This window comes from Podarcis erhardii, assembly GCF_964252035.2.
Source record: "Podarcis erhardii genome assembly, chromosome: Z".
Classification (NCBI taxonomy): domain Eukaryota; kingdom Metazoa; phylum Chordata; class Lepidosauria; order Squamata; family Lacertidae; genus Podarcis; species Podarcis erhardii.
This window is the reverse complement of record NC_138504.1, coordinates 28,037,099-28,061,711: the sequence shown is the minus strand read 5'-3', so window position 1 is coordinate 28,061,711 and position 24,613 is coordinate 28,037,099. Positions and strand designations below refer to the sequence as shown.

Sequence of the window (24,613 nt, the reverse complement as noted above, 5' to 3'; positions counted from 1 at the left end):
CAAGTTCAGTTTGCCTCATTTCCATATTAACTTGCAATTCCTTTTATATTTTTGTAGAAGTCCACACAAAACTTTGGCTGTTTCTCCTCATATATGCAACCCCCCCCCCATACAGCGATCCATCAAGTGCTTATTACAGTGGATCAAACAATATATAAAATATAAAATGCAAAATCAGAGTCTTTGTAGGGCCAATGGTTATTTATTACTACTGACGAGCTAGGAACTAACAATCGTAAGTCTGAGAGATGTGGCAACATCTAGATATTTGCCATTATAAGAGAACAAGTGAGTTCCGGCACCTCTTTTTCTAGAAAAATAGTACTGAATAGAATATATCCATTATAGTAAAAGTAGTCCTCAATAACCCTTTCTTCCATGAATTTGTCTACTCTTCTTCTAAAAGCATCCAGGTTGGTGGCCAGCACTATATGCAGCGGGACTGAGCTGAATAGTTTAACTATAGGCTATGTGATCAAGCACCTTATGTTGTCTAGGATCATTCAAGAAACTCCTTCATTAGACGGTAAATTGTGCAATACGTTCTTTTCAGCACCTGAAGACATTCTTATTTAGACAAGCCTGCCCATAAGTTTCCAAGTTTGTACGAGTTTTAATTTGTTTTTAGTCTGTTCTATTGTGGTATAAACTTTCTGTATGTTTTAAATTACCGTATGCTTGCAAAATTATTGGGGTGGGGTTGTTGTTGCCTTTATCAGTATTAATTCTGTACCTTTATTTCAGATCTTCTTATGATTTATGTGGAAATACTTTAATTTGGTTGCATACTTCTGATGTTTTATTTATTGTTTATGGCCACTTTTGTTTTGTTTGTAATTATGTATTTTTTCCATGCTGTTGACTGCCTTGTGCATGGTTTGAACTATGGAAAGGTGGCGTACAAATGAAATTAAGTATGCAGGCATACTTGTACTTTTTATGTACTTTTTAATTTTAATGTGGGTTTTTTGGGGTAAACCGCTTTGAGCATTTTTTCTACAATCAAGTGGTGTATAAATTTTCTCCAAGGTTTGCCATGTCAAAATGTTGTAGTGACAGTAAAAGCCACATCTGCGAGGACTTACAAATACTTAACGGATCCACCAGTAATGATGTAGACCACACTTCCAGATATTCTGGACTACAACTCCCATAAGTCCCAGGCAGCATGACCAATGGCAAGGAGTGTTTACAACTTCCACTGAGCAACATCTGGAGATCTGCAGGTTACCCCACCTTCCATACTACATAAATATGGGAGCACTGCATGCTAGGTGCACACAGGGGGCAGGTAATATGTCAATTTCAGTCTCCCTCAGCATCTTGTTTTTCCAACCTTAAGTTCCGTTCTCTACATTTCCACATCACTTTGAAATTAATTTATCTTTTAAAAAGTCCTCATGGAAAACCACCAGCATTTTAGTTTAAATTTCTCCTACTATACTGTTTGTGAGCAATTTTGCCTAATGCACAAACACATGCATAAGGAGCCACCCTATTCTTCTGACTGTATATTTTTAGAACTGCTTTTAATCTTGCATTTTTATATTGCTGTAACATGCCCTGGGACCTTGTGGTGAAAGGTGGGCAAGGAATATTGTTACTTCTCTTTCAGTTACTTATTTGACCCACTTCTACAACTGGAGGATGTCACTATATCTTGTAGCAGTCAATGTAAAGTAGAGGAGTTTTAAGAACACCATGATATCAGGAAATCAGTCAGTTCTAGCAAACATTATACAGCAGCAGGGCAGGAAGATTCTGTGAGCCTCATGTTGCAATAGCCACATATGTGTTTACATCACAGTTAGTTTATCCCTAACAAAACTGTTTGCGGGGGTGGGGAATGCATCCACATTCATAACAAGAATAGTCATATTACTATTCTTGTTATTGCTGTTATGATTATGATTACTGTAAGTCACATCACAGGGAAAATAAATCAACACCAGAGATTCCTTTTCGGACCATCTTTTTTGGAAGAGCAATCTGTTGCTAAAACTTATGAAGCACCTGTTGTTAATTTCTCTCCTGCCCTCTACGTGCAGAAATATTTCCTCAGTATATGAATTATCAGCATTCTTTGAGCTGGAACGGTTGCGATAAGCAACATATTTACAGTAATTGCAATAATGATCCCAGTTTAATTCATGCCACCATGCTGATGCATGACAAAAGAACAACAGAGAGCACTTGGGCATGAAATCGTAAACAAATACAAATACAAAAAGCTTGCAAAAGCATTAACGGAGATGAATTGAATGGATTGTAGCCAGCACACAAGAAACCCTTTTGTTAACTGCCTGTGAATTTCATGCCAACTGATTTGTGTTTGCATCCCTAGTTACGGACAGTCAATTCTTTAACTAAAAAATAATTCTGTCTTGCACACAACAGCATTTGTACACATATAAAAAAATCCGTTAGCCATAATCCACACGCCATCCAACCAATACTAAACAAAGCCATGAGACAAAATGTTGATATATCAAAATCAAACAGGATTTCTTGCCCTGAAAAACTTTGATGGAAAAAAACTTTGGCAGCAGAAATACAAGCACTGCATCAGATCTGCAAATATGACCCCCAGTCCTATGAGATGCTGAATTAAAGCAGAAGCTCAAAAGAATGGACATAGCAGACCTTGCCTTTCTTGTGTACTGAATTTATTTGTCAATGTGTAACAGTGGTGCCTTGCAAGACGAAATTAATCCGTTCCGTGAGGCTCTTCGTATAGCGGTTTTTTCGTCTTGCGAAGCAAGCCCATTGACAGCTTAGCGGATTAGCGCTATTAGCGGCATTTAGCGGATCAGCTGATAAGCGGCTTATCAGCGGATCAGCTGATAAGCGGCTTAGGGCTTAGGAAAAGGGGGGGGAGGGAAAAAACCCCGCAGGAACTCGCAAGACATTTTCGTCTTGCGAAGCAAGCCCATAGGGAAATTCGTTTTGCGAAGCGCCTCCAAAACGGAAAACCCTTTCGTCTAGTGGGTTTTCCGTCTTGCGAGGCGTTCGTCTTGCGGGGCACCACTGCTATGGCAGAAGTGGTGGGAACCTTTTTCAGTTTGACAACCACACTGCCTCATGGGCAGCCTTCCAGAAACTGTGAGCCAGTGGGGGGGGGGAGAGAAGCAAAAGTGGGTGGGGCAACAGATGTGACTCTTATTTATTTTTATTCCAGCCATGCAAAAGTCAGAGCTTTATACATCCACACACCTCTCTGTCCAGGCAAGCAAGAGGCAACATCAAAGTTCAAAGACACTTCTCAGCCTGGCAAAAGCACTCCGGAGCAGGAGAAGAAAGCAGTGGGCCTGGGAAATCTTGAGGGCTGGACAGAGAGACCTATAGGGCCTGGACAATGGCCTTAATCCCCTCTCACATATATCTTGCCTGCCCTTCAAGGAGCTCAAGGCAGCATATATGGTTCACCCCATCTCCATCTTATCTTCACAACAACCCTGTGAGACTGAGACTGTGGGAATCGGCCCAAAGCCACCTAGTGAGCTTTATTGGAATTTGAACCTGGACCTTTTCAGTTCACACTTCCGCTTATCCCATGCCTAGAAAGCATGGGTCCAAGCAGTTTCCCACTTGCCCCATACTTTGTAGGCATGGGTCTGAGAAGTTTTGGCTATGCCCCACTGCTTTGCCCTGGAAAACCTGCTCTGTAGCACTAAATCGGAAAACCCAATTGCTGATTGCTCCATTTTAGCGCTAAACTGAGGGTTTCCCCAAGGGACAGTGCTGGGTCAAAGGGAACTGTGGATGGAGCCCTAAGTCCAGCACTCTAACCACTACAACACACGAGCTCTGTGTCATTTATTATACAGTAGTACCTCGGGTTAAGAACTTAATTCATTCTGGAGGTCTGTTCTTAACCTGAAGCACCACTTTAGCTAATGGGGCCTCCTGCTGCTGCCGCACCGCTGGAGCACGATTTCTGTTCTCATCCTGAAGCAAAGTTCTTAACCCGAGGTACTATTTCTGGGTTAGTGGAGTCTGTAACTGAAGCGTATGTAACCCGAGGTACCACTCTATTGAAATAATGATAGTAATAACAGCTATAGCAGCAGGAGCAGGCAGTTTCTTGGATATATGCCACATGTTTGTACATCAATTATACAAAGCATTTGGCCAGAAACTGCTTGCCATTCTCCTTTGCCCTGGAAACCAGAAACAGAGGAATAAGCTGGTTAGTTATTTAGGTCTAATAGGTGCTTACCTAATACATCCAGCTCGACAGTGTGTTGTTCATGGACATTATGCTTAGTGTTGCTCAGGGTTATGGTGTAATTCCCAGCATGCTTTGGTTTCACATCCCTTATGATAAGCCTGTACTTCACTGGATCTAGTTCATAGCAGTCACTGTTCGCACTGGTCAGCTTCTTGCCATCCTTGTACCTACAATGTCCAGCAAGAAAGATACCAATTGAAAGATAGAGTAGAGGGGAACAAGGGCAATCCCATGATAGAGTTACTGAGACTTATTCTTCTTATTCTTTATTAGCGTGACTTCTATGCAACCCCTTAATTAAAGTTTTCTGGGCAATGTACACAAAAATGGTTCAAAACAAACAAGTGATTGGGAATACCAAATGCCAAATAAAACACACCACAGCACAGATTTAGGCACTGCAATTAAGCACAGGCAAGCCTGAGTAGACCTGCAAAGAACTGCTGTTAGATTGTTATGCTTTTCTCGCCCCCCTGCATCAGCATTCTCCTTCTGTCAGTTCAAAGTACCTCCTTGGTTCTTACCAGGTCACTATGGGGCGGGGGACAGCTTGAACCTTCCAAGACAATTTCAGCATCTTTTGACCTTCGACAACTTCATAGGGATTGATTTTCTTAAAGGAAACTTTGATGAAAGCTTCCCCTTAAAATAAACAAGAAAAATTGCAGGCATGAATCTCAAATTTGCTTTTTTGCAAAACAATAGTAACACAACAGATAGTAAAAGCTGTGGAACAGAATGCAAGAGTCCCACAAGCAGAAAGCAAGCAGATGGACTGGCCAGCCAGAAGTTAGTATAAAGTAAGAATAGGAAATGATGCTGCCATTTGAAACATGTGCTTCATTTTTTAATTAATTTAAACCTGCAGTTGATTTTGATCCCTAAAGGACACATGATCAAACTATTTGGAGAAAGGAATTTACAACATCTGCCTTCCTCACCTTCTGTTGAGCTTTTACCAGCTCCAACGTTCAATATCACTTGGTGGCAGTAGCCATAAGATATGGTGTTACGACTTCCTGGGTGCTGGATTTTCCACTGATACACACAGAAAGAGCCATGGTGGCTTCAGGGCACTATAAGGACGAGGGCCCCTCCCCTCATGGTTGTGTTTTAGTTGAGTGCAGGGATTGTGGTGCTGGGAATGGGTGCCTCTGGCAATTTCAAGTTATTATTTCTTCCCATCAAACACTCAGTTCTCCACACTTCCACATCTGTCTGGAATTGTTTTTTGAAAAAGCAAGTCCTTGTGGAAATTCACCAGCATTTGCAAGCAATTTTGCCTAACAAACATTTTTTTGGAAAGCATTTTCTGATTATAAAATGCATTTTGTATACTATTTTCACTAATTATGCATTTTTAAATGCATAGTGTACTCTAGTACATGCATTTTTAAAAAAACAAACAAACCAAAAACCAAAACATTACTTGGCTAGAGAATAGCATTGCAAGATTCAAAGAAGTGTGGATTTCAAAGGTTGGCTGTGTGTCAGTTCCCATATTGCAGTGTTGGCCAAACTTGGGTCTCCAGCTGTTTTTGGACTACAATTCCCATCATCCCTGACCACTGGCCTGTTAGGTAAGGATGGTGGGAGTTGTAGTCCAAAAACAGCTGGAGACCCAAGTTTGGCCAACACTGCCATATTGTTTCAGAAAGTGTGAATTAATTAGGTTTGCCTATAAACATGAACTAGAGCAAATTTCTCCCCCATCGTTAGTGTGGTGCTGTTCCAAGGTTAAGTACATAAAATGGTTGGCGAAGTAGTTTGAGTCTGATCACTTCGCAGGTGGGAGCTGGAAACTGGTGGTTGATTACTAGGGTGAAAAGACAGATCCTCAGCTGTAGAGGATAACTCTATGAATGTGAACAAGTGATTAGGTGAAGGATGTTAGGCTTTTATTGATGTTGGTGGGGTCCTAGATTGGATTTGGTTTTAGTCTTGTAGCTAGGTTGCCAATGTGGTGGGGTGGTCTATTTGTATATGCTTCCAGGGGGGTGTTGGGACCAGTAGCTGATTATAATGAAGCACAGCGGGTTTGCAGTTGTGCGTGAGCCCAACAGCTGGCAAATATGTACAGGTGTAGTTTGATTGAAGTATAGGTGTGTTTGGACCATAAAGAAGGCTGATCACTGAAGAATTGATGCTTTTGAATTATGGTGCTGGAGGAGACTCTTGAGAGTCCCATGGACTGCAAGAAGATCAAACCTATCCATTCTTAAGGAAATCAGCCCTGAGTGCTCACTGGAAGGACAGATCGTGAAGCTGAGGCTCCAATACTTTGGCCACCTCATGAGAAGAGAAGACTCCCTGGAAAAGACCCTGATGTTGGGAAAGATGGAGGGCACAAGGAGAAGGGGACGACAGAGGATGAGATGGTTGGACAGTGTTCTAGAAGCTACCAACATGAGTTTGACCAAACTGCGGGAGGCAGGAGTGCCTGGCGTGCTCTGGTTCATGGGGCCACGAAGAGTCAGACACGACTAAACGACTAAACAACAACAACAACAATAGGTGTGTTTTTGGATGTGCAATTTTGTGGGGGTATTGGGTGAATGGAATCCTATTTTATGGGTTTTGATGCTTTAATTGCTTTATATACTGTTTGTTAATTTTGTTCTTTATACCTGCTTTGTGAAAACTTTTTTTCTGATGAAAGGTGGTGAATACTTGAAATAACAACATTTAGGCAGCAGAGGCATTTTCAAAATGCCCACCCTGAGCAAAGGAGGCCAGCTGTTGGAATGCATCATTCAGCTGCTCTCTTTGCAGATGGGTACTCTTTTAAACTGTTGAATCAATGAATTTCTCACAGTACATAATTAGTTCTTTTATGACACATACTGTTTGGGAACAACTGCTTTAGATCAAAGGCACACACACAGTCAAACAAAGATCTCCAAAGGGGAAATATCCCTTTCTGTACTATTCTTTTTTTAAAGTGTGGCGCCTGTCAATGTAACAACATGTCACAGAAACCCCTGGAGTTTCTTGAATGCCGGCTGATGCAATCAGAAATATCGAGTGGTAAATCATTTCCTTGACTTTAGGCTGCATATATGTGTCAGTGAATGTTTGTGATGTTGATTATGATACAGTTGGGGGTCTGTGAAGTGCTGTAAACTGATTGCTGGAGTGGACAGGTGGACTCTGCCTCCACAAAAAGAAGTTGCTACTTTCTAACCAGTGTAGATAGATAGATAGATATCATACGTACTGTATACAGTGATGTTGGCCTCTGATTTTAATTGTGTTGTATTAGCAATTACGCCTCTGCATACATACAACCCTCTGTTTTCCATTGTAACATTCTTGATGACCACATTAGAAGAAGCTTTATACACTGGCTCACTTAGGTCGAATGTATTTTCAGCCTTGGTTTCCTAAAGGGAGCAGAGTGGAGACAGAAAAAAACCTGCTATAAGGCCAGTTCAGAACAGCTCAAACAGAGAGTAACACATATCCAGTCAAGAACAGTGAACTACAAAGGCAAATCTTAGATTTCCTAAAAGTTTCCTCCTTAGAAAGCCATGAATCCAACAATGTAAAAGGCTAAATCAGGTGAGTCCTCAGACTCTTGGTTCTGAAATGTGACTTTTACAAGCTCCACCCTCATGGAATTTTAGTGAACATGAATTATTAAAATGAAAAATTGGTATTCAATTGCAAAATGGTATTCAGTCACAATGGTATTTGGACCCTCAATATTAGTGCAACTCATTCCTATAACAATGACAGAGTTAACTACCAGTGATGGTGGTGCATTGCAATGTAAGATGGGGTAGAATCAAAATTCAGGCCAGAACCACAGTTTGGGAGGGAATTTCCTCCTGAGTGGACACAGGACTTGCCACTTTCTGATGGGTTTGGGGCCTGTGTCTGAAACAGCATGAGAGGTGGGCGTAGCATGTGCCTTTGTGTGCAAGATGCCTTGATGGTGGGAGGCAGGTGGTGCAAAGACAACATAACTCTCCTTTGCTGTGCTGAAGGCCTCAGAGCAAATTTGGCAAGGCTGAGCAGCACATCTATGAGCCATGCTAGATCTTCTCTCAGATGCTCAAAAACCTCTAGTGAGGCAAAGGGTGGTGGAACCATTACTCCATTTGCTCATCAGCAGCCTTAGGGCAGTGGTATCTCCAGGTCTTTCTGTCTGTGACCCAAATCCTCTAAGATGGAAAGGGAACAAAGCCGTCTTACCATAGGCACTAGGGGTGCGGGGCACCTGGGCGCCAGGCTCTCAGGGGCACCAGGCTGAGAGTCCGGAGCCCGAGAATTGAGTCTGGGGAAGAGCCCAGCCGTCGGTTAGAGCACCGCGGCGGGCTCTTCTGTGGGCAGCTGTGTGCCACGACTTCAAGGGCGACTGAGCCAGTGAGATGCTGACGCAGCCGGCAGGCTCCGCCCTCCTGCGAGCCTGGGACTGGACAACTGGGGGGGGGCACCGGGTGGATCTTTGCACCCCGGCGCCACATATGCTTAGCCCTGAAAGGAAATGACTGCAACAAAATTAGTATATCAGGGGATTTTAACCCAGGTTTTATTTTTCTGCATACCCTCCCCACCATCTTGACTAAAAACACAATCTTAGCAAACAACTCATGAGAATGGACTGCAGATATATGGTTTAATCTGCTGATCTATGAACTCTTCTGAGGGCTGTTTCACTACTCATACATATGAGGCTGCTCTCCTTTTTATTGTTTTGACATTGGAAAGATGCTTGAAGCAGCTTCAAAATACAGTACCTGTAGCACACAAGGTAAACATGCTTGTTAAAATGGTACAGGAAGTGACCTTATGCCACTTCCTGTATAATTCTATGCACAAAGGGCCATTGTACATACAATGTACCTCCATCAGTATAAAATGGGGCAGCCATTTTGTTGTATGTAGAATGAACCGTTGTGCATAGAATTACACAATAAGTTGTTTCCTGTACCATTTTGAAAAATGCTTTCTTTGCTGTGCAGCTGATGTGCTGGGCTTTGAAGCTACTCCAATAATATTTACAGTGTTAAAACAAGGAAACAGAAATTCACCTCATAAGTCCTCCAGATCTGTGCATGGGGGGAGGGGTTATGACTTTTTCTTTTTCTTTTTAAGGATTTGTACAGAGTTATCCCACCCAAAAATGCACATGGGAACAGACAGGACATACTTTAAGACAGCCATGTGTGGAATCAGAAGAGAACAAACTGAGGCAGATTTATCCATCCCTAGACATGATGCTGGATTCTTCCATAGAGCTTTGCTCAGTGGTAGAGCATCTCCAGGTAGTTCTGACAGAGACACCTGTCTGAAACCCTCACGGAGGCTGCCAGTCAGTGTAGACAATACTGAGCGAGATGGCTTCATAGTCTAACATGATATAAGACAGCTTCCTATATTCCTATGTACATTAGCTCTCTCTGCAAACATGTAGAATATGTTATGCCTTTAAATTTACTCAGGATGTTCAGTGGAGCAGCCATAATCATTTCTCTGCCCATCAAAATGTACTACCGCCAACCCAAATATTTCTGTGCATTCCTAGCAATTCTGAACTGATGCTAGAAAGCAGGTAGATGCTGTTGGGCTCCCCCAGTCAGTGCCAGCCCACAGTGGCAGTGGTCAGGGATGATGGCAGTCCAACAACATATCTGACATCATAATTTATTTGATTGGATACTGAGCATTTGAATGCTCGCTCAAAAACTATTTGAGGAAGTGAGGACAGAGATTGCTAGCACACAACAAAACTTCTGACTGGAATCTTTTGCATTCAGCAGAACCAATAACTATCCTTGATCCAGGGACAGATGTGATTTACTCACAGTCCTTCCAGGAATTGTCCATACAAATTCAATGCGTCCATTGAAAAATGTCTCCGCACTGCATTCCAGGTTAAGGTTGTCTCCAACCACCAGCTTCTGGGGATTTGTTTTGAGAACCAGGTTCTGTATCCTTTTCTCTGGAAGACATAGCAAGCCAATAGCCAGTATCAAAATCCAAACAGTGGCAGATGTCAAATGCAGATTATCAAGTATCTGGCAAATATTATAATACAATTATCGATAAGAAAAATAGCCACAATTTAAGACTTCTGAAAGGTTAAAATAGCAAAATTCTTTAAAAAAATTAAAACTTGCTTCAGCTTTCTAAACCTCTGGGTAGGCTTGTCTAAATGAAAATGTTTTTAGCAGGTGCCCAAAAAAGTACAGTGAAGACACCTAACTGATAATCAATAGCAGAGGCAGATTTAGGGTAGCATAACTGATTCAGTTGCACGGGGGTGCCACAAGGTGACGCCACAAATATGATTTAGAATGGAGTGTGAAGAGGTAGGGGGCACCACATATTGACATCACACAGGATCCCACTGAAATCTGTCCAAGATCTGCCACTGTCAATAGGCAGGGAGTTCCAAAGTGTAGGTGCTGCCACACTAAAAGATCATCAGCAAAATATCCAAGTATTTAAGCAGCCTTCCCAAACTGGGTGTCCTCCAGATGTTTTTGGACTACAATTCCTATCAGTCCCAGTTGGAGTGCACCAGATAGGGAGAGGCTGACTTAAAGGATATCTGGAGAACTTCTGACACCAGGCTCTGCAAGGTAAAACTCTGGGCAGCATTTGTGGAAGCATCTTAATTTGATCTGTAATTGAAATTAGGGTTCACAAATACTATGCTCCAGTGATGTCAGCAATGGGAGCGCTGGTTTTCAGTGTCCACCCTAAGGCAGTGCTGCTTACAATGAATACTGTACAGGATGGGATCTGCTTCCTCCTCACATCCCTACAAGCTACTCACCTACTTTCTGTGTCACATAGTAGGATGTGTATTCGTCTCCCCTGACCATAGCAACACACTTGAGCATGCTACTGAAGAACTCATAGGTAGGCAAAGTGACCACAAATCCTCTCTTGGGGTCCCATTCCATCTTCACAGACCTCACAGCACTGCTGGAAGGATGCTGAGGAAGATGAGAGGTAGATGTGATGCTACACCTGACATTCAAAACCACCCCAACAGTTATTCATTCATTCATTCATTCATTTATACATTTTATTTATGAAACACTTTTCATGAAACGTCCCAAAGCGATCACCTATATATCATCAAGTACGAAAACATAGAAACACAATTTCAAATCCAATGCACATACACACTGTGGATAAGAATCTCTACCTAGGAGGCTTGTTGAAAAAGGAAAAGATGATGAAAAGATTACAGGAATGGGAGGGAGTTCCAAGGGGCAGGTACTGCCATGCTAAAAAAAACCTGATTCCCACATCGTACAGAACAGACCTCCTGATGGGATGGCATCTGCAAGAGGTGATCCTGCAAAGGGCAGAGATAATTCTGGGAGCCGTAGTTTGTTAAGTGTGTTGAAAGTTGTTAGGAGGCCCCCTATTCCCCTCACAAAGCTAAAATTCTCAAGAGTTCCCTCTGAGGAGGGACTGATTATCCTTGTGATCGGGGATGGGAAGCCGTTTTTCTGTCCCTTTGTAGAGTTGGCCAGTATCTGCACATGCGCACACACCCTTCTCTGTCCTCTACACAGGCAAGACCTCAAGGGTACAAATTCATTCAAGAGCATGCATGCAAAGTAGAAAGGCAAGAGAGTGTGGCCTGAGGAGAGTTCTAAGGGCCAAACGGAGAGAACTGGAGGGCCAACCTCATTCAACACTCCTCATCCTTGTTCTGTATTATTAGCAGGGTTTTCCCCCCATGGTGGTGAATAGCCAGAACGGCACCATGTGACAGAGCACAGCACCACATGCTTTGGTTGGTCCCTATTTAGTGAATGAATCAGCCTTCACAAAGAGTCATGCCCCTGCCCTCGTTTCTCCAGTGTGTTAAGTTTTATACTGGGGATGATGGGGATGTTGAAAAGATTGGATTTTAAGCTCAAACCGAAGAACAAATCATGTGAAGTTAGGCTTTTTCCTTGAGCATTAGCAGTCTGCACACTTCCCCATAAATATTTAAAGGATATGGAGTGCAGTCATTTTAAAGTATAATGGAAATATAAGAAAGGTAATTTATGAGGGGGAAAGTACATTCCTACAGGAATAATACAATGGAATAGAGTTGAATATTACAGCTTTGTGCTTGAGTATCCCTCAGTGGTCAAAAAAAAGAATAGGAAGGAATATCTGCCTTTTTAAGATGGCACCACATATTAAAGTTATTCATTATAATAAAATATTTTAACAAGAACAACAAAAGGGTAGACTCTACCCAACCACTTGAAAAGACCTTGTGGTATTTCCCCCCTCTCTCTCCTTCAGCTTTATCAGTGGCCAGTTATTAATTTTGGGTGAGGATATTCTAAATTCGTCCGATCAACGGACTCCTTCCTTCCGCGTCCCCTCAAACTTCCTCTGAGTACAGGAAGCAGCCAGCATGGCTCTACATGCTTCCAGGCCAGGCCAAAACAGCCACTATGGTATTTCCTTAAATGGGAACAGAACGAAGGCGCCCAAGGTAAACACTCACTCACACACACACCTCCATGAATAGGTTCATCATCTTTACTGAGGATGTCCGGAGGCACCTTCCTTTTGCGGTATGATTTCCAGCCCTGCCCATTTGTCCCCTTTCAAAGAGGAAGTGCAGAATATTTGGCCTAGATTTTGTAGCAGCTCAAAGTGGAAACATTTCGTTTATCCACTCAAAAGGGTAGTAGGAAGAAGGTCCCTTCAGTTCCAATAACAAGAAATGACCAGCTAGAAATCTGAGACAAAGCCAGGTAAAAGGAAGGTTAAGACTCTAAAAATAAGGTATGTAATGTCCAGTCAGGGACACGGGTGGCGCTGTAGGTAAAACCTCAGCGCCTAGGACTTGCTGATTGCATGGTCGGCGGTTCGAATCCCCGCGGCGGGGTGAGCTCCCGTCGTTCGGTCCCAGCTCCTGCCCACCTAGCAGTTCGAAAGCACCCTTAAGTGCAAGTAGATAAATAGGTACCGCTTTCTAGCGGGAAGGTAAACAGTGTTCCGTGTGCTGCGCTGGCTCGCCAGATGCAGCTTGTCACGCTGACCACGTGACCCAGAAGTGTCTGCGGACAGCGCTGGCTCCCGGCCTCTAGAGTGAGATGAGCGCACAACCCTAGAGTCTGTCAAGACTTGCCCGTATCGGCAGGAGTACCTTTACCTTTACCTTTAATGTCCAGTTGCTCAAAGGTAGTCACAAGAAACCTTCTTATGCCACTGGTTAATATTAATCTTTGTACAGTTCCAGGTGCAGGGGACAATGATTCTGGCCATGAACCAGATGCACCCCACATCTCATCCCACCCTTTGGGACCCTTCAAGCCAACAGTTTTTCATTGGGATACAACTGTGAGGGTGATATCGTGCAACTGTGCATCTGCTGCTCCTTCCTCTTACAAGTAGACTAAAGCAGATGGGATACTGTCTGAAGAAACTGGTACTCTTTGCAAATATGCAAAATATAGTCCATGAGTTTTGCAAATTGCATATATGAAATTTTGGGGATGCAGCTGCCTTTTGAAGTTTGATAATTTAAATAGATGTAAGGCGGTGCTTGCAGTTCAGCTGTGTATTGACATTATTTGCATTCTTTTGTAGGGACTACTGGGGTCTTCTTGCTTTTTGCATTCCTATGAAGAAACCCAGAAATGAAGCCCTAATTGGAAACTGTCTGCTGATGATGAAGTGTAGAGTTGCTCCTCCTCTCACTTTTTTCATGTTATCTCACCCTGCCTTCAGCTTAACTGGAGCCATCCTGTACTTCAGAAAGAATATTGTAAAGCTAGAAAGGTGCAGAAACAGGCAACCAATATGACCAAGTTCATAACAACTCCTCTATGAAGAAATGATTAGAACATCTGGGGCTTTCTAGTTTTGGCCTCATCTGCAGGGGTGTCTTTCCCATTTGGCTTAGTGGTACCCTGCACCACAGCGCCTGCGCATCAGGGGCGCTGGGCTCAGGCACCCAGCAGCAGGTGTTTCATTTCTTTGTGACCGTGCTGCTTACAGTCTCTCTCTATCTCAGCAGGAATATCTGTCCCCTAATGCTCATAACTACCTCCAGAACATTTATATTAACCCCCACCTCTAACCTATGAAGCTTTTATCAACTTAAACCCTTCGTTTTCATCTCTTCCTAGTTTTGTAACTTGACTTCGGTATAGTTTTACATGGTTACCATCTTCTTTGGACTCAACTACAATCAGTCAAAAAACAGAGCTTTGTATGTGTTACAAACGTGCAGGCATAAATTGTATATTTGCCTGTTGATGTGACGTTGAGACTAAAAATTAACTGAAACTCATTCTTTATTACCTTCAAATGGATTCTTAATTGCGGATTATGAATACACCTTGGCTGGAGTGGTTTAAAGAAGATTGAGTTTGTTTTCAAAGTACGTATTCTTATAGATAAGGGTCATCTGGCCCACATACCCACCCTGAAATGGAATAAGGCAGCACACACATTCACTGGTTCCATGGACGGAGTCCAGCTGGAGGGGTAGCTGGGTTTTATTCTAGCTCCACCAACTCTGGGAGCTGATGTGATTTCAAAATTTGCAGAGAACAAAGTTACGGGGAAAAAAGGATTTTAAGTGCTTATGCTCAAAATGTTAAGTAAATAAACCAGAAAATAACACTTGCAACAGTAAGTATCTTATTTTTCCTTCTTTAATAATTTCAACGTGGTGGTGGTGGGGTTTGACAAAAAAAATTCCACACTGAGTACCACCTGACCTTGCTATGCCACTGGGTCAACAACTCTGGGAAACGGGGGGGGGGGGGCACCAGGGGGATCTTTGCACCACGGCGCTGGATATGCTTAAGATGGCTCTGCTCATCTATCTGCACTTTCGTTTGACATGTATTTTGATCATATCCTGTCCCAATTAATTCTCCCAGGTCTGAGGGCTTTTTTCATTGTTCTGTGGCTGTGCCTTGGGAAAATCCAATCTGACCTGCTAAATCAGATTTTATCAGATTCACAGAAAATCTGAGGAGGGATTTTGCTTAACCGAGTTACCTTAGATTTTCACAAGGCACAGCTGCGGAACAATGAGAAAAGTTCTCTGACCCAGGGGAATTCATCAGCACACAATGAAATCAAAATACGGGTCAAGCAAAAATGTGGATGAGCCCTGAGGAAAAAAAGGGCGAGTTAAGGGAGATAGGATACAAGTGAGTACAGTTATGTATGGTATGGCTAGAGTGGCTAGAGAGACTCTTTTCTCCCTCTCTCAAAAAACTAGAAGCCAGAGAAGTGTAATAAAGCTGGATGGTAGGAGATGAAGACAAAAGAAAGTACTTAATCGCACAGCACGTAATTAAACTATGGAATCTGCTTCCAGAGGCACTATCAATTTAGGATACTTTCACACTAACCTGTATGAACCCTAAAGTTTGTGTTTTTCTCAATCTGGAATCATTCATGCTCATCCTCAGCATGCTGCTTTCAATCTAGGTTGATAGTGTTGTTTTCAAAAAGCTAAAGGGCTGGATCAGGAACAGCTAAAAATAGCTGAAGTGAGAACTGAAGCAAAACGCTATGACGGGTGACAAGTCCGTCAAATCCTATTCCAAGCCGCTACCAAGAATCGGATTACACCCATAATCTGGTTATGCCACTTGCGGAATTGATTATTTCCTCTTAGATGAGACTTAGAAGAAGTGTGCTCACCAGCAGGAGCATTGGTGTGATATCCGGCGAGGTGACCCGGCAAGGCACGATCACTTCTGTAGCATTGTGTACGAAGATAACATCAGGAACACTTGGGCGGAAGTCTACAAAAGGCTGTGTGTTATCTGCGGAACACAGAGAAGATAAAGTTAGTTATGTGCCAGCCGGCAAGCTCGTTTGGTCATTAGTCAGATGCTCATGCAGGCAACTTTGATGGTATTTCTCTCCTTTGTAACCTGTTCTTTTCTCCAAAAACAAAATAGCCCCTCGTTTTTCTCAACAGCAACCTTGTGAGATAGGTTAGACCAATGATCAGCAGCCATTTTAGGACCATGGGTACATTTTTATTTGTGAGTGAGTGATGTCACTCCTTCTGGTCACTTTTCTTCCCGTCCCCTGAATCAGCTCCCACTCACCTCCTATGCAAGAAACAGGAAGGAAAAAAGTGAGTACACACACACACACACACACACACTTCAGTTTTTCAGGGGATCTGGATAAAGATCCCAGTCACCAGCTGAATTAATCTGATCCCTGAAAAGCATATAGGGTTGAATGAGGAAGTGGGAAAGAGCACCACTCTTTACAAATTCTTCCTTCCACTTTATGTACTTTTCCTGGGAGAAATGGTAACCACCTTTACCTGTACCATGATGAAGTGGGCAGTGAGTGGAGGCCTCAGAGGCTTTGTTGTAACCAGGGGAGGCCTCAAGGGTGCTTTTCTGCCCATGGGTGCCACACTGGCAACCCCTGGGTTAGAATGAGAGAACGCTCGATTGAGCCTGGATCTGCCCAGTCTTAGCCTGTCACTCTACACTTTACTGGCTTTACATGTGAGCAAGACGTCCACAGTGTCAGGACTGAAGTCTGTAGGAAGGCATGAACTGTCAACCTGTGCGGTTGCAGGCAGGGGCTTAATCTGTTGCACCACCAACCAGCTTCAGTTCAGAAGAAGGAAATGTAGAGGAAAACGCCCCACTGGTCAAGGAAGCTTCTTTGCACCGATAGGTCAGAATGGGCCCTTAACCCATGTAAGAGTTTATGGATCCTGCTCACTGGTCTGGACAATGCTAATGCCTGCTTTTACAAGCTGCAGACTCACTTTTACCCCACATCACTCTCTGCTTTTGCTCAAAATCACAGAGACACAACTGCAATGGGTTTTCATTTGTTTCTTTGTTGTTGTTGTTTTGCAATGAGCTTTTGAGACAAATCTGTGGAGGGTGGAATCTCTCAGCTTTGTAATGACCATGACACCACAGTTTATGCAGTTACAGATGTGAGGTGTCAAATGCTGTGTATTGTGGGATCAGTTTCATACCTTCCAACATTCCTCAGATGAAAGCAGGAAAAATGTCTCACTTCCCCACCCTAACTGACCCTCCTTGCACCCCCCATTCCCCCCTGATGCAGACCATTTCCTAGCAGAGGAAGGGCAAGTGCCAACACCATTACAGCAATGGGACACAACACCCACCCCTCTGCCATCCTGAGAAAACCCTTAGTCTGGATTTTATTTTGTTCTTTGAAAGATTTACAAAAAACACACACACACCAATAAATAAATTTTACAAAGGGTGAAATCAAGACTCTTTGCGCTCCACTCTGCCCCCCTTTCTGGGGTGGCCCTGCCCTCCACTTGCCCCTCAGAGCCAGCCTCAGAGCTGGGCCTCAGCGGTGATAGCCTCTCCTCCTCGCCTTCTCTACATCAAACCCTGCAAGCTACCCAAGGAAGGAGGCTGGCAGCAGCAGCCATGGAGAGGCAATGGGATGCTACTGCCACTTGAGACAAGCATCGGCTCCTCCTCCTCCTTGAGCTCATTGGTGGCAGCACTGGAGGGGGAAAAGGACATTCTAGGATCATATCAGAAGCTGGGATGGCTTTCGTAATTCTGGGGCATCCTCTGGAAAATCGAGACTCTTGGAGGGTATGCAGTTTCAGCCAATGCAAAGCTGACAGAATGCAACGCCAGAAACCTGTGCTGTTTGGCAGAAATAATAGTTGGTGTGATCCATCCAAGACACTTATATCCAAATACTGCATCTCTAAGAGGCTGTCCACTGTTTAGATACTGCTGAAAAATACATTCCTTACATTCCAACATTTTCTATTTATTTCTCACATTTCTAACTTGCCTTCTTCCATCAGAGAAGTCACAGTGGTGTACCTGGGATCCCCAGGCACCCTACACAAAGAGAGGGGATCAATAAGACAGAGGAGAAACATTACCAAAAGATATATTGAAGAAGAAGACAGCTACTCAGAGATAATAGAGCTGACTTTCTTCTTTTTTGCCTTGGGTTCCCAGGTTTATAACCACTGAAGGAAGCAGATCACATGCCCAGCAGGTTCACAGATAATGCTGTTTACAAGAAAGTTCCATGGTCCCTGCTTCCACTACACACATGGTGAACTCAATAAGCTTAGCGATAAGTCTTGACTTCCTTTGGCTCACTGGTTTACAGGCTTCAAGAGCTGCCCCTCCCTTCCATCCGTGAGGGAAAGAGACAGTCATCAACATGGTTCATCTGCTTTGTACTGTGTTATACACTGTGGACCATTCAAGCATGATGCTTCCCTAATGCTTTCAGGAGACCTTTGGCAGAAGAGTTCTGCAACACAAGCCCTGCCTATTACAAAGATGGATTGCATTAGATTTTTAAAATATATTATTGAGGAGCCATCGCCAGCCTGATGCCCTTGTAGAACTACTTCCATCAGGCAAAGCTGCTGTGGCTTATGGGAGGTGTAGTTCAAAACCTCTAGAAGGATGCTGTGTAGCATATCTGTTGGGCCTAGGCATTCGTGATAACAGAATAACCTATGCCTCAGGACTTGCAGGACAGGCTTGCAGGACAGGACTTGTTCTTCTAACGTCTCAAATCCGAGACATTGGTTTTACATCCCAAGTAAGAGACTCTACTGGCAGCTCCAAGCAAGTGGGATGCTGTTGTTTGACTTTGCAATACAGTATATCATTACAATTTCGTATTTAAGCCTTGTAGCAAAGGATGCAAGTCTTACAGGCTGATCCAGCACCATGAAATACCAGTTCTTACCACACAAGGGTGCAGTTAGGGTGACTTCTAATCACATCCAAACATTTCTCTTGGTACCAGTACTTTGTACAGAATTTTAAATTTTACCATACTTCTAAATTTATGCTTGGGCATGTGAAGCAGAAAACCAGCTAGTAAGAAGAGAAACATCCTCCCTCATGCATTTTGCATCCCTCCTCTTTCGTTTTATTCAGGGCTATATGTACCCTGTCCTTAAAACACCCAAAATACTTTCACTAAGCTCTGCACCACAAACAGATGCATTCTGCAATCTGCTTAAATTATTACAAAATTTTCACAATTCCTCTTGGATTGTTCACTGCTTTGCCTAATTTAGTCTGGACTCGCTAAGTCATTGGGAAGGGGAAGGAGATACATGTGGCCCCAACCCTAACTGCCACACATTTTATATAGCTGAAATTTTGGCTGCCAAGATTTCAGCAAACATTGTCCGTGCCTTTCCAAACTTTCTCCCTCACAGTCATAAAAACAATACCATAAGTTTCTCAGTGTACCTTATGGCACACCCTGTGTTTTTTTCACTCTCAAACTTGCCCATGTCATGCTTTTTGCTGGGGAAGAAAAATCCAAAGGGGGGCAGAGGATCCAAGGCAGAGAAACAATGAAATTGAAAGCCTGCTAGGATCACACTGGAAGGGGCAGAGGAAGAGAGGGAGCAAGGAAGCTATTTTATTGCCTCCCCTCATATTTCATTAGCTGTGCTTCCCCTGCCTACAGGGTTTGCTAATCACAGTCAATATAGCTCTTCACATTTTGACAGGTTGGATGGCATTATAGCTACTATTATAGCTACTATTCAAATTAGTTTTGGAAAATACCCAGAAGCAGCTCCTTGTCCATCCATTGGCCAGTAAATTAAAATTTCCCCAAGAGCAAAGTGCCTAAGGAAGATGAGAGTATCTACATCAACTCATGTTTGCAATTTCACACTCTCAGAATGTTTTCTGCATCAGAAGCCTGTAGAGCAAATCCAGATGCGCTCCAGAAGAGTGTTTTCAGATTTGATTTTAGATTTGATAAAAAATGAAAGAAGGGTTCTATTGTCCATCCGATAATTTTGTTATTTGCAACAATATGCAATTGTAAAAATGTCATGAGAAAACAAGTCCAGCAAAGGAAACCTTCCATGCCCTCAAAAAACTATGTTAAAACATTGGATGACAAAGTTATATTTGCACAGTGTCAACATGATGCTCTTGCAAGATGGTTATTTTATATTTTATTTTAGCTTGGGGTTTTTTTATTTAAAAAATGGGGCAAAACCAGTTGAAAGAGGAAGTTGGGGTTGGCACTGGGGGCCCCACCCTGACCTCACAACTACACTCCTTAATCACAGATGTATTTCTGTCCTCAGTCCCATCATCATTACAGTAAATATATAATCCTTACATTCTGAAGTGATGGGGATAGAAGAATCTGTTGATTTCAGTTTCTTCCCATTTCATTTTTTCCCCAATCTTAAATTCAGTTCACCCCTTCTCTACATAGTTTATTTTTGGCCATTACATTATTCCCCAAAGGGATGTAATGGCACTTGTGATGTGGAATTATTTATGATAATTATGGTTATATAATAGATGGATAATGGTAAAAGATGCAACAAATTTAAACTTAAATTTGGAACCCATGGAGGGAAGGAAGGAGGTCTGAAGGTTCAAAAGAATCTTGTATTTTAATGCTTGAAATGTTTTATATGTACAAAATTATCAAAACCCCAATAAAAATAATAATAAAGAAATAAGTAAGTTATTTTGGGCAGTCTGGAGGTTACCGACAGTCTTTTGGTGTGGCAGCACCTACACTTGGGAACTCCCTACCTGACATTAGGCAGGTGCTTTCACTATATGCTTTTTGGCTCTTGCTAAAAACCATTTTTTGTTTGGACAAGTCTGCCCAGGTATCTAGAATATTGATGTGCATTTTTAGTTTATTGCTTAGCTTATTTGGGGGGAATACTTTTTAAGCAGTTGTTTTTAACTGTATTTTACTAATAATTTTATTGTTTTATTCTCTTTCTAGACCACTTTGAGGCTTTTTCTGGAATCAATAAGTGTATTAATTTTACGTAATAAAGAATTAAGTTTGTTTTAAAAAACTGTTTTAAGCCCTAGCCGAAATTCATAGGCATTTTTGTGTAGGCTTATCCTAACAGACACGTTTTTGTAGGAAAGTTTCCCCAAAATTCATGTTTTTGCAAGCAATTTCCTCTAAGGTAACTTGCTTTTTGAACATTGCTCTCACCAACATACACATTCTTGCACACACTTTATGCTAATCTTGGTTTGTGTCTTTTGAGGCTGGCAAACTACATCCCAAAATTCAGAAACGGTTGGATTTTAAAGGATAATGGGTGTACTTTTTGTTCACATACTAATTCAGGAAATGTGAATTAGGTGGGTTCACATTAAAATGCAAACGAAGTCCTCCCCCACCCTTGGTCATAGGACACACAAACCCATATTCCAGACTTCATTAAATGCCTCACTGCTTTTTTGCAGATCCTTTGCTGGCAAAAGGACAAAGCCATTCTGACCTCATTGTGCAAGTTCTTTCCTCACAAACACATTGTCCTTGGATCTGATAGTGACATTAAAAACAAGACAAAGAACCCAAACCGCTGACTCACTCTACATTGGTACCCATTATTAAACTTGAATTGTTCATTTTTATAATAGCTGGGCTCCATCTGAAAGACCTTTTTCCTGCAACTGTCTAGTCAGAGACCAGGATGAAATCTTCTCTTGAAGCTAGAAGCAAAAAAGCTTGAGTTGGATGTTCTTAAGACTACCCTATTCAATGACAACTTTTGACTGTTTTTGGAGCTTTCAGAGAACAAAGACAACAATCTTAATAACGACAAAGAGTATCTGACAAAGTGTGTATTACACACGAAAGCTCATACCTTGAAAGCTTATATTTAGTTGATCTTTAAGGTGCCACTGGAATTATTAAAAAAGATTTTTTCATCTTTCATCTTGTTATTTAGTATGACTATGACAGATCAACACGGCTATCCACCTGAGTCTTAATAATGAGCAGCTTTGGCAGAAAAGTGCTGCTTAGATTTAAGAACATCAGAACATAAGAATAGCCTGCTGGATCAGGCCAATGACTCATCCAGTCCAGCAACCTCTACTCACAGTGGCTGACCAGATGTTTGTGGGAAGCCCACAAGCAGGATCCAAGTACAAAACTGATCCAAGTACAAAACTCACACAACCTCACTATGGTTTCCAGCCACTGGCATTCAGTGTGTGGCACCTAGACTGGTGACTGGGAGTGGCCACTAAGACCACGTTCTGTAAACCTGAAGGAGCATCTCCACCCCCATCGTCCAGCCCGGATACATCGGTCCAGCGCTGAGGGCCTTCTGGCAGTTCCCTCGCTGCGAGAAGTGAGGTTACAGGGAACCTGGCAGAGGGCCTTCTCGGTAGTGGCGCCTGCCCTGTGGAACGCCCTCCCAGCAGATGTCAAGGCAATAAACAACTATTTTATTTTTAAAAGACAACTGAAGGCAGCCCTGTTTAGGGAAGTTTTTAATGTTTGATGCTGTATTGTTTTTAATATTTGGTTGGAAGCCACCCAGAGTGGCTGGGGAAACCCAGCCGGATGGGCGGGGTGTAAATAAATTATTATTATTATTATTATTATTATTATTATTATTATTATTATTATTATATTCAGAAGCATTACAGGGCATGGCCATTGTGGCTAGTAGCCATGGTTAGCCTTATCCTCCATGAATTTGCCTAATTTGTCCGTTAAGAGTTTGGGTGTAATCTTCGACATCCCTTTCCATGGACGCGCAGATTGCAGCTATAACAAAGGTGGCATTTTTTCATCTCTGCCAAGCTAAGCAGTTGGCTCCTTACCTCTCTCGCCCTGACCTCACCCTGAGGTGATCCACACAACGGTCACCTCCAGACTGGATTATTGTAACTTGCTCTACGTGGGGCTGCCCTTGAGACTGACCCAGAAACTCCAGCGGGTGCAGAATGCCGCGGCGAGACTCCTTATGGGGTCCTCGCTGCGGGATCACTTTCACCCAGTGCTATACCAGCTGCACTGGCTCCCGGTGGAGTACAGGATCAGGTTTAAGGTGCTGGTTTTAACCTTTAAAGTCCTATACAGCCTAGGACCCTCATACCTACAGGATCACCTCTCCTGGTATGTCCCACGGAGGACCTTACGGTCTTCAAATAAAAATATCTTGGAGATCCTGGGCAACAGGGAGGTTAAGCTGGCCTCGACCAGAGCCAGGGCTTTTTACAGCCATGGCCCCGATCTAGTGGAACACTCTGTCACAAGAGACTAGGGCCCTGCAGGACTTGACATCTTTCTGCAGGCCCTCAAGACGGAGCTGTTCCACCAGGCCTTTGGCTAAGACACAGTCTGACCCCTCTCTCCTTCTGTAATCCTCATAGAACTCTAGCCCAATGGTTGCCATTAATTTGATTCTGAATTGATTTTAGAACGTTTTTTAATTAACTGATTGTGTGATTTTATGTACACTGTGCTATTTTTACTTGTTAGCCGCTCTGAGCCCAGCTTTGGCAGGGGAGGGCGGGATATAAATAAACAATTATTATTAATAATAATATTTATCATCATCATCTCTTAAAGCTATCCATGTTAGTGGCCATCATGGCCTCCTGTGGAAGTGAGTTGCATAGTTTTAACTATGTGCTGCACGAAGATGTACTTTTTAATCTGTATTGAATCTTCCAACATTCCACTTCACTGGATGTTTTCCTAGTCACTTTCTCTATGCTAAGCATGATTTTCTAAACTTCCATCATGTCACCTCTTACTCTCCTTTTCTCTAAGCTAACCCCCCCCCCAAAAAAAAATGCTGCATCCTTTCTTCACAGGGGAGTTGCTCTATCTTTTTAATAATTTTGGTTGCTCTTTTCCGAACCTTCTCCAACTGTACAATATCCTTTTTGCAGCGAGGCAACCAAAACTGTACACAACATTCCAAATGCGGTTGCACCACAGATTTGTAGAACAGCATTACGATATTGGCAACTGAACATGAGAGTTTCAAGGTGCTCCTAGATCCGCCTTTGCCACAGGCAGCTCAGGTAACTGCCTTTTTCAGCGGGTCTGGGAAGGCTCCCTCACAGAGAAAAGCATTCACCACCCTGCGAAGCCCATCGCCCAGCCCATCCCGGCTAGCTTTTATAAGCCAGGATGGGCAAGGATCAAGGAGACAGGTGGTTGGTTTCACTCGTCCAAGCAGCCTGTCCACATCCTGGGAGGTAACAGATTGGAATTGGTTGAAAACATGTGGCTTCCCACCCAGAATCCTGGGAATGGTAGTTTATTAAGGGTGCTGGAAATGGTATTTCTGTGAGGGGGAATTAAAATTCCCAGGATTCTCTGGGGAAGCCATGTCTTTTAAATGTGCACTGAATTTGTGTTAAATGTATAGTGTGGGTCTGCAGCAAGATGGCCAACACGGAAAGAGAATAATAGAAACATAGGATTGGAAGGACCATGAGAGTCATCAAGTCCAATCCCCTGCAATGCAGAAATCAATGTGGGGCTCTAACCCACGATCCTGAGATTAACAGCCTCAGGCTTTACCAACTGAGCTATCCCAGGACAAAGGCATTGATACATCAAGCACAATCAAACAAAAACAGCAGG

The 24,613-nt window shown here is 42.8% G+C and overlaps 1 protein-coding gene across 4 annotated transcripts in view; it reads right to left on the bottom strand.

The window, feature by feature from the left end:
* Positions 1–24,613, bottom strand: part of LOC309333435 (vascular endothelial growth factor receptor kdr-like) — a 198,271-nt gene that overhangs the window by 105,974 nt on the left and 67,684 nt on the right. For all 4 annotated transcript variants that reach the window (XM_081846914.1, XM_081846915.1, XM_081846917.1 and 1 more), the window contains exons 4-9: positions 15,881–16,005; positions 11,019–11,181; positions 10,042–10,178; positions 7,449–7,614; positions 4,756–4,873; positions 4,220–4,398 (exon numbers count right to left, since the gene is read on the bottom strand). In XM_081846914.1, the coding sequence (XP_081703040.1) occupies positions 4,220–4,398; positions 4,756–4,873; positions 7,449–7,614; positions 10,042–10,178; positions 11,019–11,181; positions 15,881–16,005 (888 nt within the window). The remainder of the gene's footprint in view (positions 1–4,219; positions 4,399–4,755; positions 4,874–7,448; positions 7,615–10,041; positions 10,179–11,018; positions 11,182–15,880; positions 16,006–24,613) is intronic.